General features: G+C 32.9%; 1 protein-coding gene across 2 annotated transcripts; it reads left to right on the forward strand.

Annotated features, from left to right (window-relative positions):
* Positions 1 to 773: 773 nt before the first annotated feature.
* Positions 774 to 13100, forward strand: LOC130654724 (calcium uptake protein 3, mitochondrial-like). 2 transcript variants are annotated; one of them, XM_057457340.1, is made up of 15 exons: positions 774 to 1006; positions 5502 to 5764; positions 6328 to 6363; positions 7970 to 8004; positions 8081 to 8159; positions 8252 to 8299; positions 9221 to 9303; positions 9398 to 9436; positions 9765 to 9862; positions 10760 to 10799; positions 10900 to 11037; positions 11475 to 11583; positions 11748 to 11837; positions 12015 to 12082; positions 12171 to 13100. In XM_057457340.1, the coding sequence occupies exons 1-15, from the start codon at positions 876 to 878 to the stop codon at positions 12243 to 12245; spliced, it is 1332 nt and encodes a 443-aa protein (XP_057313323.1). In that variant the 5' UTR covers positions 774 to 875; the 3' UTR covers positions 12246 to 13100. The 2 variants fall into 2 exon arrangements, with proteins under 2 accessions (XP_057313323.1, XP_057313324.1); XM_057457341.1 differs by lacking the exon at positions 6328 to 6363 and having other exon boundaries at positions 777 to 1006.
* Positions 13101 to 15274: the final 2174 nt, after the last annotated feature.

Genomic DNA, 15274 nt, shown 5'->3' on the forward strand with positions numbered 1-15274 from the left:
CGTGTACAACTTGGAACGGCCATTTTTATTTAATTTTATTGTAACCAAATTTAATAAACTTGTTTTTTTGTTCGCTGTTTTTAAAAATGTTAGCAACAAAACCAACATGTATGACGGGTCCTACCTTAATCATAGTTTATTATTAGAAAAAAACCTATGAAGCTGCGAAAACAATTAAATTTTTTTGCATGTTGTAGATTTTGTTAAAGAAAGTTCTCCAAACATAGATCCTTAAGCTTAACTAGGTCGCGTTTATACTCATGGCCTTTCGAACTACAAGCGAGCGCTCCAGTGGGTATTGGTGTACGTCTATAGCTGCTTCGTCCCGAAGGCTTTTTGCTCTTTCTGACAATCTCGGATAGCGAAGTTGCGTGTTTTGTTGTGTCCTTGTGATGCATTAGTTCGTTTAAGTGATTTTTAATGGGTTGAAACATTGTGAAACAATGTAAAAAATATGTGAAACCACAAGTTAGTATTCTGTTAATATTCTTATTATTTTTACGATTGCATTGTGCAGGAATATATATTAAAGTTGGTTAATACGTTTTTAACGACATCTTCATCCATCAGACGACATCACATCTGTTCACTAAATAAACAACCTCCTCGTCCCCAGGGTGTTGTGCAAAAAAATAGATAACTGGGTTGGGATCGTTGATGAATGAGTTGAATAAAATTCTTATAGCAGTAAAGAGCTACCTAAGAAAAGTGTCCGTACCAAGGCTTGTTAGCTTCTACTATTTTATTTTATTTTTTGCACCTGTGTGGAGTTGGCAGCCGCTGTACGAAGTTATACTTTGCACGGGCATTGTTACTCGAAGTCGTACTTGGTACAGCTGCACACTCCAAAAGGAACAGTCTGCATAATAACAAACATGGCTGCAGGAAGGGCTGCGAAACAACTATTTTCAGGTGCAGAAAATGTTTTCTTGCGATTTCCTGCAGTACGTAAAGGTATTAGAAATGGTGGAAATGATGGAAGATTTTTGTGGACGCAAGCACTACGGTTGGAATTTTTTTTAAAATAAAAGGCAAATGTGTAGCTACCTCTTCTTGATGTTTAGCTATAGCTAGCTCTACTAGCGCTAGTAGCTAGCTAGGTAGCTATCTCGTTTGCTCAAAGAAGAAAGTAAACAGGGGCTAAACTATAGTATTTCCTTGTAAAAATCTATGATAGATAATAACAGCCTACACAGCTAATGCTAGAAAAAAATAAATACTTTACATACAGCACACTGCCCAGAGTACCCAACCTTGGCTAGATACACTGCTAAAGCCACTGTAGTAGCTGCAAAAATTGCATGTTGCATTAGGGTGCTGATAAATTGCATGCATAAGGGAGCTGATAAGCCGCATACGCCGTAAAAAGTGCAGGCGTTTTCGGGCAAGTTCGGCGTTTTGAAAAAAAATCAGGTATTTGCCCAAAAAAACCTGCATAGCTAGTCCCGAACAATGCCCGCAAAGAAAAAAAGAATATTCACCACAAATGACTCTCAAAAAATTATTTAAAAAAGTATAAAAATTAAAATGAACCAACTATGTGGTAGCGAAGTTCTAAAAGAACTGTTTTTTATGATGTTTGATAAGATTTACTTGATAAATAACTTATATATACACTTTATTAACTCCTTTCTCTTCAAGCGCCTTCTTCCCAACTATCGTCCGCATGGTTTGTTACAAGGAATTGCATTTCGGGAATGCTCCGGGCGAGTTCGGAAAAGTCCGGGCAATTTCGGGGGACAACTGCCAATTTTATTTGAAAAGTCGTCCTAACTCACCCTTATATATGCGTGCGTTTGCGGCTTATCAGCACCCTCTTGTGGCATGTATATATGTCAATGTCAAGGCATATTTACCATTGTCATTTCTATGTATCAATTAACCTTGACAAGATGTCTTTCATTCACAGAAAAAAAACAAGAAAATCAGAAAACACTAAACACAAGAGATTTGGGTGTAACACCAAAAAGAAAATTGATGAAAACAACGGCAAGGCTAAAAATTTATCTATTTTCTCTTTTTCTCTGAAAAACAACTTGGAAAATATCTTTAAAGGTGGCAGCAAATTTTTTTTACATAATCAGTTACGAAAGGCTATTTTCAGACTACATATTCTTATTTTTTCTTTTATAGCACATTTATTATGGTTTTATAGCTATAATATACATTATCTTTCGGTAGCACATACCTAAAGTTTAAAATAAAGTATTGTTTATTGGATAATAAAACATGATAGATAGATAGATGTGCATATTTTACATGGCTAGCCTCACAAATATCGAGGGATATACCCTGTCTATTATTTCCAGGAGGGGCCATGGCGTAGATGGAGAGTCCTAGAGTATTTAATGCTCATTTTGAGCTACGCAGACTCAATTAGAGCCCGCGCTCTACTAGACAACTCCCGGCAACATCCAACGGCCCACACAGTGTGCCATCTTGCCAATTTCCCTCACATGGCTTGGGTTAACCCGGGGCTATGGTAACATTCACTCGCCCATGTTGAATCGCTGTCAAGAGGAATCGAACCCCGGTCTCCCGCACAGAGTACAAGAGCTATAACCACTAATCTACGGCGCCACATTAGAGAATAAAAGTAGGCTTTAAAAAATCACACATGTTCCGAGGTTTATTTTGACCTAAGATGGCATACTGACTTCTCACTGTTGTCAAGTTTATTGAAAAAGAAATAGTTAATGAACATATGGGGAACCATATTGGATAATAAAACAATTTATTGCACTGTTAGGATTCTTATTGGCTTAAAACTCATTTTAGCCTCATTCTTAGAAAAAAATCTGTCAAAACGAGGATTTAGGCTTTAGCTTGGATAAGTTTGAGGCGTGCAGCCTAGCTGCGCCGTCTCTATATATCTATCCATCTATCTCCTCAGGCGATTGTAAAGATTCAGCCTTTGCTGGCGGAAATCAATAATTTTTTTCTAAACACATTTTGTAGCTGATCTTCAACTATATTCTGAAGAAGAGTAAAGTTGTGCTGAAAATTGCATAATTAGGACTTTTAAGACTTTTTTATGGCTCTGTTGGTGTGAAAATAATTGTTGCCATTTTTTATGTTTGCTCCCCATATGTTCATTAACTATTTCTTTTTCAATAAACTTGACAACAGTGAGAAGTCAGTATGCCATCTTAGGTCAAAATAAACCTCGGAACATGTGTGATTTTTTAAAGCCTACTTTTATTCTCTAATTACTTTGTCAAAGTTTGCATTGGTCCACCACATTGCTTAAAAAGGGGCAACGTTGATAATCATGGTGACACTCAAAAAAAATCGCAATTCTCAGCTTTAAGATCATGTTGCTTGTATAGTGTACCAATTTAAGAATTATCAAAAATCAAACCTCATTTCATTAAGAATATTTATTGCAGGCATTACCATTAAATATTAGGCTTAACTTATAGGATAACTCTAATAACGTAAGGGAGGTCGAGTTTTTTTTTTATTTCACATTTTGCTTCTTACACTGTTTTTCTAATACACAATGCTTAATTACTTGAGTTACTCAAGTCTGTCTGCAAATAATTGGTCAAATAACGAACAATTTCTGTGATGAAAGTTTAAGTCCTACACTTTTATGCACTTTGAATGAATATTTTGCAAAATTTAATGTTTTAAGATTAAACACTTTTTACTCATTTAAAATACTTTATAAATAAACAATTCACCCTGTATAATCTTATACACAGGTAAACAATAACTAAACAATTTTAGTACATTTTTTCTTAAATAGCAAAAACATTTTAGGACGAAATGCAAAAAATCAATTGTTTATAAAAAAATTATATTTACCAATCTTCTCACCAGGGACGTTAAGTTAAAGCCTTAAATAATTCTTAATAAAACTGATTCTTAAATATTTTTTTTTAAAAAATCGACAATTTAATCTGTGGTATTTAGAAACATGGTTGAACAAATAATATATATTGAATAAAGATTTTTGAAATATGGACGACTGGTAACACTGATATATCTTCTTTACCTTTTTGATCATCAGATCAGAAATTAACTTCTGTTTACCGCCCAAATTTTCTTACCTTAAATATCTTGTGTTAGCCGTTTGCATGGTTGTGGAATGATATCACAGTTGTAACCAAGACTTTGTGAATTTAAAAGAAGTTTGAAATGTATTGCAGCTGAAAGGGAGTAATACACATCACAAAGCTACAATCACTGAACGTTATAATCCATATAACTGAGCAATGGGCTGGTTAGATTGGTTTTCGTTTATGACGTAAAAAATAAGGTGAAAAAACTTGAAAGAAGAGTTGAGGGGATCTACTAAAGTATATATGAAATTGTATAACACCTTTTTAAATAATACCCCTCTTCACACCCTCCTTCTTCTCCTTGTACATTTTCGTTTGTCAATTTTTGTAGCTATGTTAAATTCTATCAATATAGAAACTCTTTCTGCATTAAGCTCCACTGGATGCGTAGGCTCCACTGACTGTGCAGGCTTCGCTGGTTACGTAGTCACTGCTGGCTGCATGGCTTTATTGGCTGTGTAGGTTATATGTTGGATGTGTATGCTATGTTGGCAGTGTTGGCTGTGTATGCTCTTTTAGCTTTGTTGGCTGCATTGGCTCTTTACTTGGAGAATTCTATATTTGCTCCTAAACAGGATGAACTTAATAAGGCATTGACTGTGTGCAATATGAAGATGTACTTACTTTTATAGTATGAAAGTCAAGTGTGTTGTTGGTACTAACTCACAACTCACTCACTACTCACAACTCTAGCTCAGGGATAACGCATAAGCAAGGGATCTCTCAATTGAGGTATATTTCTGTCAATAGGTCAACTTACGGTTTTTCTACTGTGTGGTGTTTAGTTTTGGTGAACGGTCATTAAATACCACGGGAAACATTGACAAGAGATATTTCACAAACTTTTAATGAGACCAAACAGAACTTTGTCTGGTCCTGTTTTCATAATTTTATGATCTTTGCTGTGAAAGTTTTTAGCCATACTTGGTTATTCAAGAATCTCAGAGAGAAGATTATTGTCAAATAAACAACAGTTATGAAAGAATTTGTGCATTTAAAAATTTCCATTTCAAACCTCATGTATTTGGCTATCACACAACCATCATGTATTGTTTTTGGGACACCATTTTGACAATACTGCAATTGATATATCCCTTGATTATGCGTTATTCCTGACTTTTAAGTGCTCTAAAGTTGTGTTGATGTTCCTCTAGCCCAGTTAAAAATGGATCCCATTTGCAAAAAGGGCATCCTGATTTTAAACACTTGTTACGCTTCAGAACCCTTTATCTCGGTTTAATACACTGATGTAAACTTACATTAGCATTAAAACAAAAGAAATAAATGACAACAAAATTGAGTTTGAGAGCATTGTTGGGTTTTTTCTAACTAAAAAAACAAGAGTTTCGATACTGTAAAAGTAATTGTCGGAGGACAACATGTGGCATGAATGTTTTTGAAGCATTAGATAAAAACTCTTAAATTAAAATTTAGGCGTTCATCATCTCGGAAGTTTAATGTTGCAGTAACAAGTGTGGTAGGAACATTTGGAGGTTTATGGTTCATTTCAAATGTTGCTTGTGAATTGCCAACAGTAACAGCCAAATCAAAAGATAAAAAGGATGAAAAAACAAATCCAGAAGAGATGTCCAGAAGAGAAAAGCGCTTTCACGAGTTTGCATCTTGTGAATACAATGGTCAAATTGTAATGACGCCACATGATTTTATAGAATCACTAATTGAAAATCAGCCAAAAAGTAAGTTGGCTTTACCCAGTTAACCATTAGACACAAATTAGAGGTTTTTGTCAGTTGAGTGGAGGAGTTTGGAGTTTTCATTATAAAAACAGAATTTCCTTATAGACCTCATATTTTTCTGAAAACAAGGCAGTAGACACATTTTTAAAGAAGAAAAACTTTAAAGAAAAATTATTAAATTAAAAATTCAACACATCTAGCACAATAAAAAAATTTCAAATTATTAACTTTTATATTTATGACTTGTGACATATTTCATATATAATTGATAATTGTAAATGTAATTAGAAATAAACATCTATAAACCAACCTTATACCTACGTATATGAGGTTGTATAACCAAATGATGTGGTTCCTTCCAGTAATGTCAATAATAAAATAAAAAGGCTTTGTTAGACCTTTTAATTACAAAATGCACTGTGAATAGTAAAAGGTAAAAACAGTTGTTTGTCAATATTACTCATGTTCAAGCAGTAATTTTCAGATAAACATCCTAAAGCCTTTTTCTAACTTTGAAATATATCATGAACTAGCTAAAAATTTTGAACATGCGACTAATTTAGGTCAATATCTTGCACCAAAACGTTGGGGTCAAAATGGTAAGTACTTAAAAAACCTAAATCAATATAATTATTTTGTACAATAATATTCCTATTTTTTTTTAACACTGTGGAGGTATAAAAGAGGAGAAGATACAACTCACAAAACGTCTTGAATCTCCAACCCTAATGATGTCCATTAAGCATCCAACCCTACTGGTGTTCATTGAAACTGTGCGAGATAAGTAGTTCACTGCACTAATATGCGCGATATGCGTAGTTCACTGATATGTACAGATTTGCAGCACACTTGCATAAGAAAACTTCTGTATTCTTAAGAGAATATGGAAAATATTTCACAATATGTGTTGCAAAAACTAGCTTAAAACATGAGAAATACATTCGCTGTATTAATTATGGCACAATGAATGTTTAAACAAACTTTTCTAAAAATTGTAAGTCGATCCAGTGATTCTTGCACAGTTTATAGGCTTTTATTTCGGATATATTTTTAGGCAAAATTTCTGTAGGAAACAGGCAAGAACCACTGTGAATGTTTTAATTTGCTAAATGATTCTTGTATGGTTAGCTAAGTTTTGTTTGTTCGAGGTCTCTCATCCAAGAAAGAAATCATGACAAAAGGGATGATTTTTTAAAATCTTATTTATCTAAAACTTTTCTGTGTTAATAGCCTAGAAAATGGAATAATAAATGTGAAATGTTTAATGTGAACAGAGTGAGTAACGAAAAGTTTTTATCAGAATGATGCACTTAAGGCCCTTTAGAAGATGTCTTGAAACAAGGAAATTAGGTTGCAATAAAAAATCAAACACTACAACTTGGAAATGGAGCATTCGTTATAAGTGTCATGTCCTCTGGGTTGAAGAGAGAAACAAACAAGCATCATGAGAGGTTGAAAAATTGTGTATTTTGGTACTATTTTTAGGCCATGTGATTAAATATGTAAAAGGCAATTTTAATTTTTTTTATTGATTCAGACTTAACTCTTTCTAAAGGCTGTCATAGTAGTTTTTGTTAGTTCCTGCATCTAAAGGTTTGAGTTGTTATCATTCTTTTTTATCTTAAATTAAAAATATCTTGTTTATAAAGTACAGTTAAATTTAGTGATATAACCTACAAACCTTCCATTGTTTTGTAAAGGTATATAACACTTAGGACTCATTGCATAATTAAATTAATTGACTGAAGGTCCAATTTTTCTAAACACAATTCGGTTTTAAACAATCAAACTAACCTTTCGTGGGTTAATTTAAAGCTGAATTATTTTTTCTTTCAATACAGCACCTGTTAACGCATTATGCCTGATTTCAATAGCTCTGAGGAAGATTTATTTCCTTGTCTTTTATACCTCCATGCAAACACTAAATGTGTTTTCTAAAGATTTTTAAAATAATACACAATAAGTTGGTTGTGACGCTTGGATAATTTGGTAAAGTGTAGAGGCTTGATAGTTTGCAGAAGTAGACTGAGAAAGTCTTGACATGAGGTGAGAAGAAGAGGTTTGCTTCAGATAAATTTGAGTTTACATTTAAAAGTCTAGATCAGATTCTTAAAAGAAATTTATTTATCTACCCCATCCAACTTATAGCTATTGTCAAACTCCTTTGTTCTGATGTTTAACTTTTTTTTATCTTGATTTTGTTAGTACACAGAACCGGAAAGATTCGTCTGACTGAACGGGTAAATATGTTTCAGAGTGTTCCATACGCAACTTGACGGAGAGCTTTTTGTTGATACTTGACTTTCTTACTTGTAGGATGTTGATGTTATCATAAAAAATACTCCTAATCTAGCAAATGGTTCAAACACATTTTTTAGAGATTTACACCAAGAGGGTTGGTACAATTTACTGTCTTATTATTTGTTTTTAAAGTGTCATGTTGACGTCGATGTGGATTCTTTAAATGTTGACTAAAATATATTTTAGGCATAATAACGTATTCAGAGTATCTATTCCTGGTGACTATTTTGACAAGTAGGTATTTTAAAAAATTAAACATTATTAAGGATGGTCTCCATTTACCAATTTTGTGCCTGATGCAAAATTGCTCTGATTTTTAATCTGATGGTTGTTTTGACCGTACATACAGTAGATGTCCATTAATTCGAACACTAAAGGGACTAAATTATTTGTTCGAACTAACGAATGTTTGGATTATCAAAAGTTCAGAAAAAACAAGAATTTTAATAAACCCGAAAATGAATTCGAGAGCGCCGTGGTTGAACATTGGACAAAATGAAAGACTGGTCGTTTCGCAAAAACAGTCTCATTCTTTTCTCATGTAAGCAAAGACAACAACTGCAAAGTTGAAGTGACAGGAAAAAGAGTGAACCTAGGAGATGGGCAAGGCTTCCAAATTCTTTGTAAACTTTATTTTATTGAAAATGCCAATTTAATTGACAAATTGAAAGAAATTTTGCCACCATTGATACAATAAAATAAAAATTTTTTTTTTATTTCCTAATAAGATTTTATTTATACACAAAAGTTCGAATTAACAAGTATAATGAAGCCCTGGGACTAAAAATTTTTCAAATTAGCAAAATGTTCGAATTAGCGAAGTTCGAATTAAGCAGCTCAAAATATGACTTTAGTAAACCAAACTCAAGGGACTTTGCAATTTATTCGAAATAAGATAAAGTTGGAATTAAGTGGCATTCGAATTAATGGACGTCTATTGTATTATCAATACATTGCATGTATCCGCTGGCATGATCAAGAAAATTTTTTCAACTTTTTGATATATACTAAATTAGTCGTAAATTGTGAATGTTCACAAATTTGAAGGTTTGATATTTTTTTATTTATACGTTGGAAAGCAAGATGGGAGACTAGTTACTGTTAAATAAATATAAAAAATGTTTGAAAGTGTTTACACGGATAGTTTTTGTATAGAATCGAATGCTGGCCTGAAGACAGCACTAAAGATGATGGACGAAAATGGCGATAAAGAAATATCACTTAAAGAATTCCAACTGGTTGGTTTAATATTTTTTTGACTAAGTTGCCAAATGTTTTACACTTTACAGACTTTTTACATCGCATTTTAATTTACCACTTATGCTTTTGTAGATTGAAACAATGATTAACAAGTCTGCTTCAAAGGCTACGGTAAGCAGTAAACAAATTCATTTTTGTTAGAATTTTTAAAAGATGTGTGTATTTTTTTCCTTTTTTTAGCATCTTCAATTTTATTCCTATTCATTTGTTTTATTTTTTTTGTCTCGTTTTCACATGTAACATGCCACACTTATTGTGTTTTAAAAGGAGTCATTGAAGCTTTTTTAATTGTTATCATGTGAGTTCTATGCAAACTTATGCTTGTGGTAAGCATAAGATTGTATTGTACTTAATACTTAAATTTTGAGGAATCTTGGCTAATATATGCTTGTAAACTTTAATTTGATTTTTAAGCATTGCAACATGTTTTAACTTTTAGCGTTCAAGTGCAGAAACTGGCGTACCACACACAACTTTGCTGCTACATTTGTTTGGTACCAGTGGAACACAAGTTGTAACTTTTGAAAGATTTTTTAAGTAAATGATTTAAATGCTTTACTTGACAAACTTTACTGCCCTATCTCAGAAGTATTCTGTCGTGCCTGTTAAAAAACAGCTCATTGAAATTCTCGAGCAAAAACACTTGCAAATTTGTTGCTTTTTCGGAAATTTAATTTAATTTGAAGAGTTTTAGTTAAATCAGCTAAATCCATCATATTTCTTTCCGCTATAATTCTTGCGGTGTAAATTGGCACAGAATATAAAAGACATCAGTGGCAATCGTGAAATACATTGTTTTCCTTTTTTTTAACAGACGTGAGTGAAAATAGGTGAAAGAAAACCTTCACAGTTGGCAGAGGGGTCAGGAACCCCCTATTTTAACCCCCCCCACCCTTTTTATTTTTAGATTACCTCCAATTAATTTGAGGTCAAGATATTATCTTCTTATTATTATTAAAAACCTATTAATTTAAACTCATATTTAAAGACATCAGAGAGCATTTTTGTTTTTGCTGTTGTAAAAACGTAACCTGCCAAGAAATAATGTTAAATAGTTACAAAAAAAGAGCAGTTTCTGTCTCGACAAAATTAAATGTCTTACTTGAAGTAGATGATCTAAGAAACAATAATATACTCCTGAATATAGAGCAACCTTTTTACAACAACAGCCCCCTTATTTTGCTCAACCCACCCTGTTTACTAAGAAAATTTTAACCCTTTTATTTTTACGAAATTTCGGTAAATCGAATCCTCACCCTTGTTCTAACTTTGATCTTGCTTTTTTCAAGCAAAATTAGAACAAATATCATTATATAAAATTTTCCTACGATAAAAAAAACTTTCCTTAGATAAGGCCTCCTCAATAATTGAAAATAATAAACAAAGCCTCGCATTCGCGAGAATTTAATCGATTCCAATGAAATATCTTTTTAGGTTTATGGACGATTTACAAGCTGAAGTATTGGAGCTAGAGGTAATGGGACCAAATATTTCGGTTCAAGTTTAAGTTGTTGTTTATGTAGCAGACAAGCATGAATATACTCACTTGTATGAGAACTTTTCTTCTTCTGTAGTTTCACGAATATTCAAAAAGCATGAAAGTCATTTCAGAAATAGATTTTGCTAAAATATTGTTACGGAATACAACATTAACAGAAGCTGAGTATTGTGAATATATTGACCGTCTAAAGAACAACATGCAAATTCCAAAGGTAAACCTTTATATTTATTACTACTGTTGTAATTTGACAGAAATAGTAAGAGGAATATCGAGTGTGGATTTTTGACTATGGGACAAAAATGTATTTTTGCGTTTTAAACTCCATAGGATGGTCTGAAATTGCTTATTTTAAGTAACATAACGCTTGTGTTAAGTGGCGAGTTTACATGTGTAGCCAACATTTGCATTTGATTGCGTTGTGTCCAAAAATAATTAGTTTTCTTATGTTGGTGTGCATCGTCACTGGTGTTAGCAGTGCAATACCAAAATTTTTCTTGTATTAGATGTGTTTCATCTTCAATGTATCCTGTTTATATACGGTTTATAGAGGAGAGTCACATATATTGTCTTGCTGGCATGGAATTTTGGAAAAGCTTTAATTACCATATTCTTACCGATTTTCAAATTAATTTTTTTTTGGTATTGCAGGGAATCACCATGAATCAATTTAAAGCATTCCATAAATTCCTCAGTAACATTGAAGATTTCATCATCGCAGTTAATATGACAAACCTTATGCATCAACCAGTTTCCAAAGGTAATTTTTTTTCCCTTTGCTGAGTAACAACGCAATGTTAGGATATTCACAGACCCAAATCAGAAGGTAAACTGGTAAACATTCACATGTTTCTTCCAAGTGTTGCAAAAAGGATTGCACTGACAAAGCTTTGAAATTTTAGTCTGTTTTTTTCTTTCTTTTAGATTTGTTTACAAGATCAATCAAAGTAACAACAGGAGAAGACATTGATCCCTATGTTATAGATGTTGTTTTTAAATTGTTTGATCAAGATGGTGAGTTAAATTGGTGTATTATTGCGTAGCTACTATTTAAATTTAGGAAACGAATGTGAGAGAGCAAGTTTTTAAAATCCCCAATCCCCTAACCAACCATTTGTTGAACCGTAGACAGCATTTTACACAACTTTATTTTTACTTCACCACGTGTAAAAAATACCGGCTATGTACTAGGTGATGGTCATCTGAGTCAAAACGAATTTATTGGCATTATGAAAGACCGACTAAAACGTGGATTTGGGGTATGGATTTTAAACATTCTAAGCCTTTACTGCATCAGATATTAAGCAGTTGCGGAGATGTTGTGGTCATATCATTTGTTTATTTTAGAAATTTCCGAACACGAAAGGAGTAGATGGTTTTAAACATTGTTTAAAGAAAGAAATGTCGAAACCGGTTGATTAACGAACAATTTCAGCGATTGCACTACCACGATTTGCCAGCGAAGAGAAAACATTGTAAACTTTTTTATTTTTTGCGTCTCAAAGTATTTTATTTTTGTAATTGTAATTAATGTTGATGCACACGCATAATGACTGATATAGGTATTCACATTGTTCGTACTAAAAAGTCTCATGACGTGCGATTATTTTCAGATAAGGTAAGTTGAATGATAATGGTAAGTCTATTCAACAAAGTTCAGGATATCTAAGGTATAGCCTACGGATCAATTTGACGCCAATATATACAAGATTTTAACATAGAGTATAATAATTATTGATTAAGCTTTCCCTATAGAATATAGTAACTAAATTTTAATTTTCTTTGTTTTTCAAATCACTCGTATAGTTTTTGCACTGATAGCGATGTTTGTATTTATTTTCCGTTCAGTAAATTCATTATTATTTTAGTCCCAGCAGTCATAAATGAGGCTTGACACTGCATGTGTAAGAAACATTTTATTCACTGATTCTAATGAGTTGAATTTATGAAGCTGCATTTATTTATTACCAGTAAATTAAATGTACAAATTTTCGTATCTTTTTTTTTTATTTATTTACACCGCAAGAACATGTAAAAACTGCTATCTGAATGAAAAAAAATATAGCGGAAAGAAATATGATGGATTTAGCTGATTTAACTAAACTTCTTCAAATTAAATTAAATTCCCGAAAAAGCAATAAATTTGCAAGTGTTTTTGCTCGAGGATTTCAATGAGCTGTTGGTCTTTTTATCTAAGTTTGTGGTTATTGTTGTAAAAACCTATTGTTGCCTGATTTACGAAGACAGAAACATAAATAAAGTTTTTTGTTATCCGCATTCCGCCAAATGTTCTTTCCACGACATTCTTCCCGCCAAAATTTCTTCTTTTATGTAGGGTACAAAATGGTAGAGTGAACAAGACTTGGCATTATTTTATACATTATATAAATACAGTTGGCTCTCTCATTTACAGTGAACTGTCCCCAAGAAATTCGTATATTTTTATTTTCGTTATTTAAATCTAAATTTCCATAATTCAAACGTCTGGAAAAAATTTCTGTAATTCGAATTCTATCGTTTTGTCCTGGCCCGTAAAATTGCCCATTATATCACTATCAAATTTTGAGTGTTTTGGTAATAAAATCTGGTTTAACTTTGAGGAAGAAAACAGTCTTTCTTCTTTTTTAATTTTTAAAATAGAATGGTTCGCTTTGGGATGGCCATGGGTAACATAAATGGTGGAATTCGTTTTTCTTTCGCTTTTGATTTGCAGTTTAAACAAAATGTTTTCAAAAACCAAACTTTTATAATTCGAATATCTAATTCTAATTTTGATTTTTTCTCATGAAGTTTCGATTAAAAAGAGTTGACAATATGACATTTTAATTACAGGATAACCTGAAGAAAATTGAAAATGCAATCTCATAATATTTCTTTGATTGGACTACAGTTAGCTCTTTCATTAAGAATAAGTCAAAACATAAAACTTGTGACGCGCAATGATGATTAAATCATGCCCAAAATGAATGACTTATTAAAATAGGCTATAGTGTAGTAAACTCAACTCATCATTTTCCCATTTTCGACCGTTAGCTGGATTCTCTAAAAACGAGTAGCAGAAAAACGAGACAGGTATCCTTTCTAAGCAGGCTCCTATGGTATTGATAACCTTTTTTTCCACTTCGGGTTCAATCGTACGCCATGTTTTGCACTGAGCGAAAACGGCGTTCTTTCGGACTTTGCGATTACTGTTATTTCTTCTTTAAGTAACAAAAAAAAAAAAAATGGCGGAAACAGCCAAAACGTGGATATTTATTTCATAAGAATCTACAACAAATTGTTTAACAGTAGGATGTAGTGGGTAGTGATTCTTAGCTCAGCCAGCTGCTTGGTTTTTGAACCAAATCAAAGTCTCCTAGACCCTTAACATCTCGTTTTTTTTAAAAAAAAACACATCAATTGCATGAAAGTCAAAGGGTTCACTTTAAAGGCAGTCACTGAGCCGGAACCATATTACAGGTATGGTATGACGGTGAAGTGATAGAACGGATTTGTTGTGAATACGCAATGTTGTATGCTGGTAATAAGAGAGGGGGTCAAACCGACTGATTATGCGTACAAAGATTCCTACACAGCCAGTCTTTAAGCCAATATGAGAGTGCTAGAAGAACATCTTTAAACAAAAGAAATTTTTCGTAACAATGTTGGCTGGTTGGAATGTTTGCAACACACAACCCCAAAATCGGAGAACACAAAAAAAATGAGAAATGGCATCCTGAAGAATTGTCAGTTGGAACTAATTAACTAGCACAGGTGGTCACAGTCAACTTTAGATATACTAGGTATTGGTATTGCTTTTATCTCAAGAAGCTGGGCGTTTTATCACAATATAGTCTTGATCTCAACGATGGAAATGAGATAATATAACAGAAAAAAACGTCAGAACAGTACAACTTGTAATCTCACACGACGATACAAAAATTACGATCATATGCAAAGATAAAAAAATGACAGCGTTTACTTTCAAAGAAGTTGTACTTTTTTGCAAATACACTATTTCTATGGGAACTAACTTTTGTATGTCACTATACCCTTCTATGCGAAATATACCTACAAATAACGAAATACAAAACTAATCGAAAAAAAAAGCTAGCAAAAATTTTTAGTCGGTACTACGGTGGCCCAGAAGGATCATACTTAGCACTGTGCACTTCTTGAATGGCACTGCGCACTTCTTATAAAACACTGCGCGCTTCTTGAATATTTTTTTGTCTTTTTTAGAACATTTCTTGTTTTTTCAAAACACTTCTCGTTAATTTTCGTAAATCCTCGAACAACCGAATATTGATTCGATATTGGTGCACGCACTGACGACACGATTAAACACGCTCCTTAACAACATTACCAAACCTTAGTAGTAGTAGTAGTAGCAGTAGTAGCAGCAGTAGTAGTAGCAGCAGCAGTAGTAGTAGTAGCAGTAGTAGCAGCAGTAGTAGTAGCAGCAGCAGTAG

This window comes from Hydractinia symbiolongicarpus, chromosome 8, assembly GCF_029227915.1.
Source record: "Hydractinia symbiolongicarpus strain clone_291-10 chromosome 8, HSymV2.1, whole genome shotgun sequence".
Lineage (NCBI taxonomy): Eukaryota > Metazoa > Cnidaria > Hydrozoa > Anthoathecata > Hydractiniidae > Hydractinia > Hydractinia symbiolongicarpus.

Excerpts from the sequence above, each read along its gene's own strand:
- LOC130654724 (XM_057457340.1), top strand. The coding sequence starts at position 876 with ATGGCTGCAGGAAGGGCTGCGAAACAACTATTTTCAGGTGCAGAAAAT. Across the intron at positions 9,863-10,759 it reads ACTTTTGAAAGATTTTTTAA|GTTTATGGACGATTTACAAG; the intron begins GTAAATGATTTA and ends ATATCTTTTTAG. Across the intron at positions 11,838-12,014 it reads TAAATTGTTTGATCAAGATG|GTGATGGTCATCTGAGTCAA; the intron begins GTGAGTTAAATT and ends GCTATGTACTAG.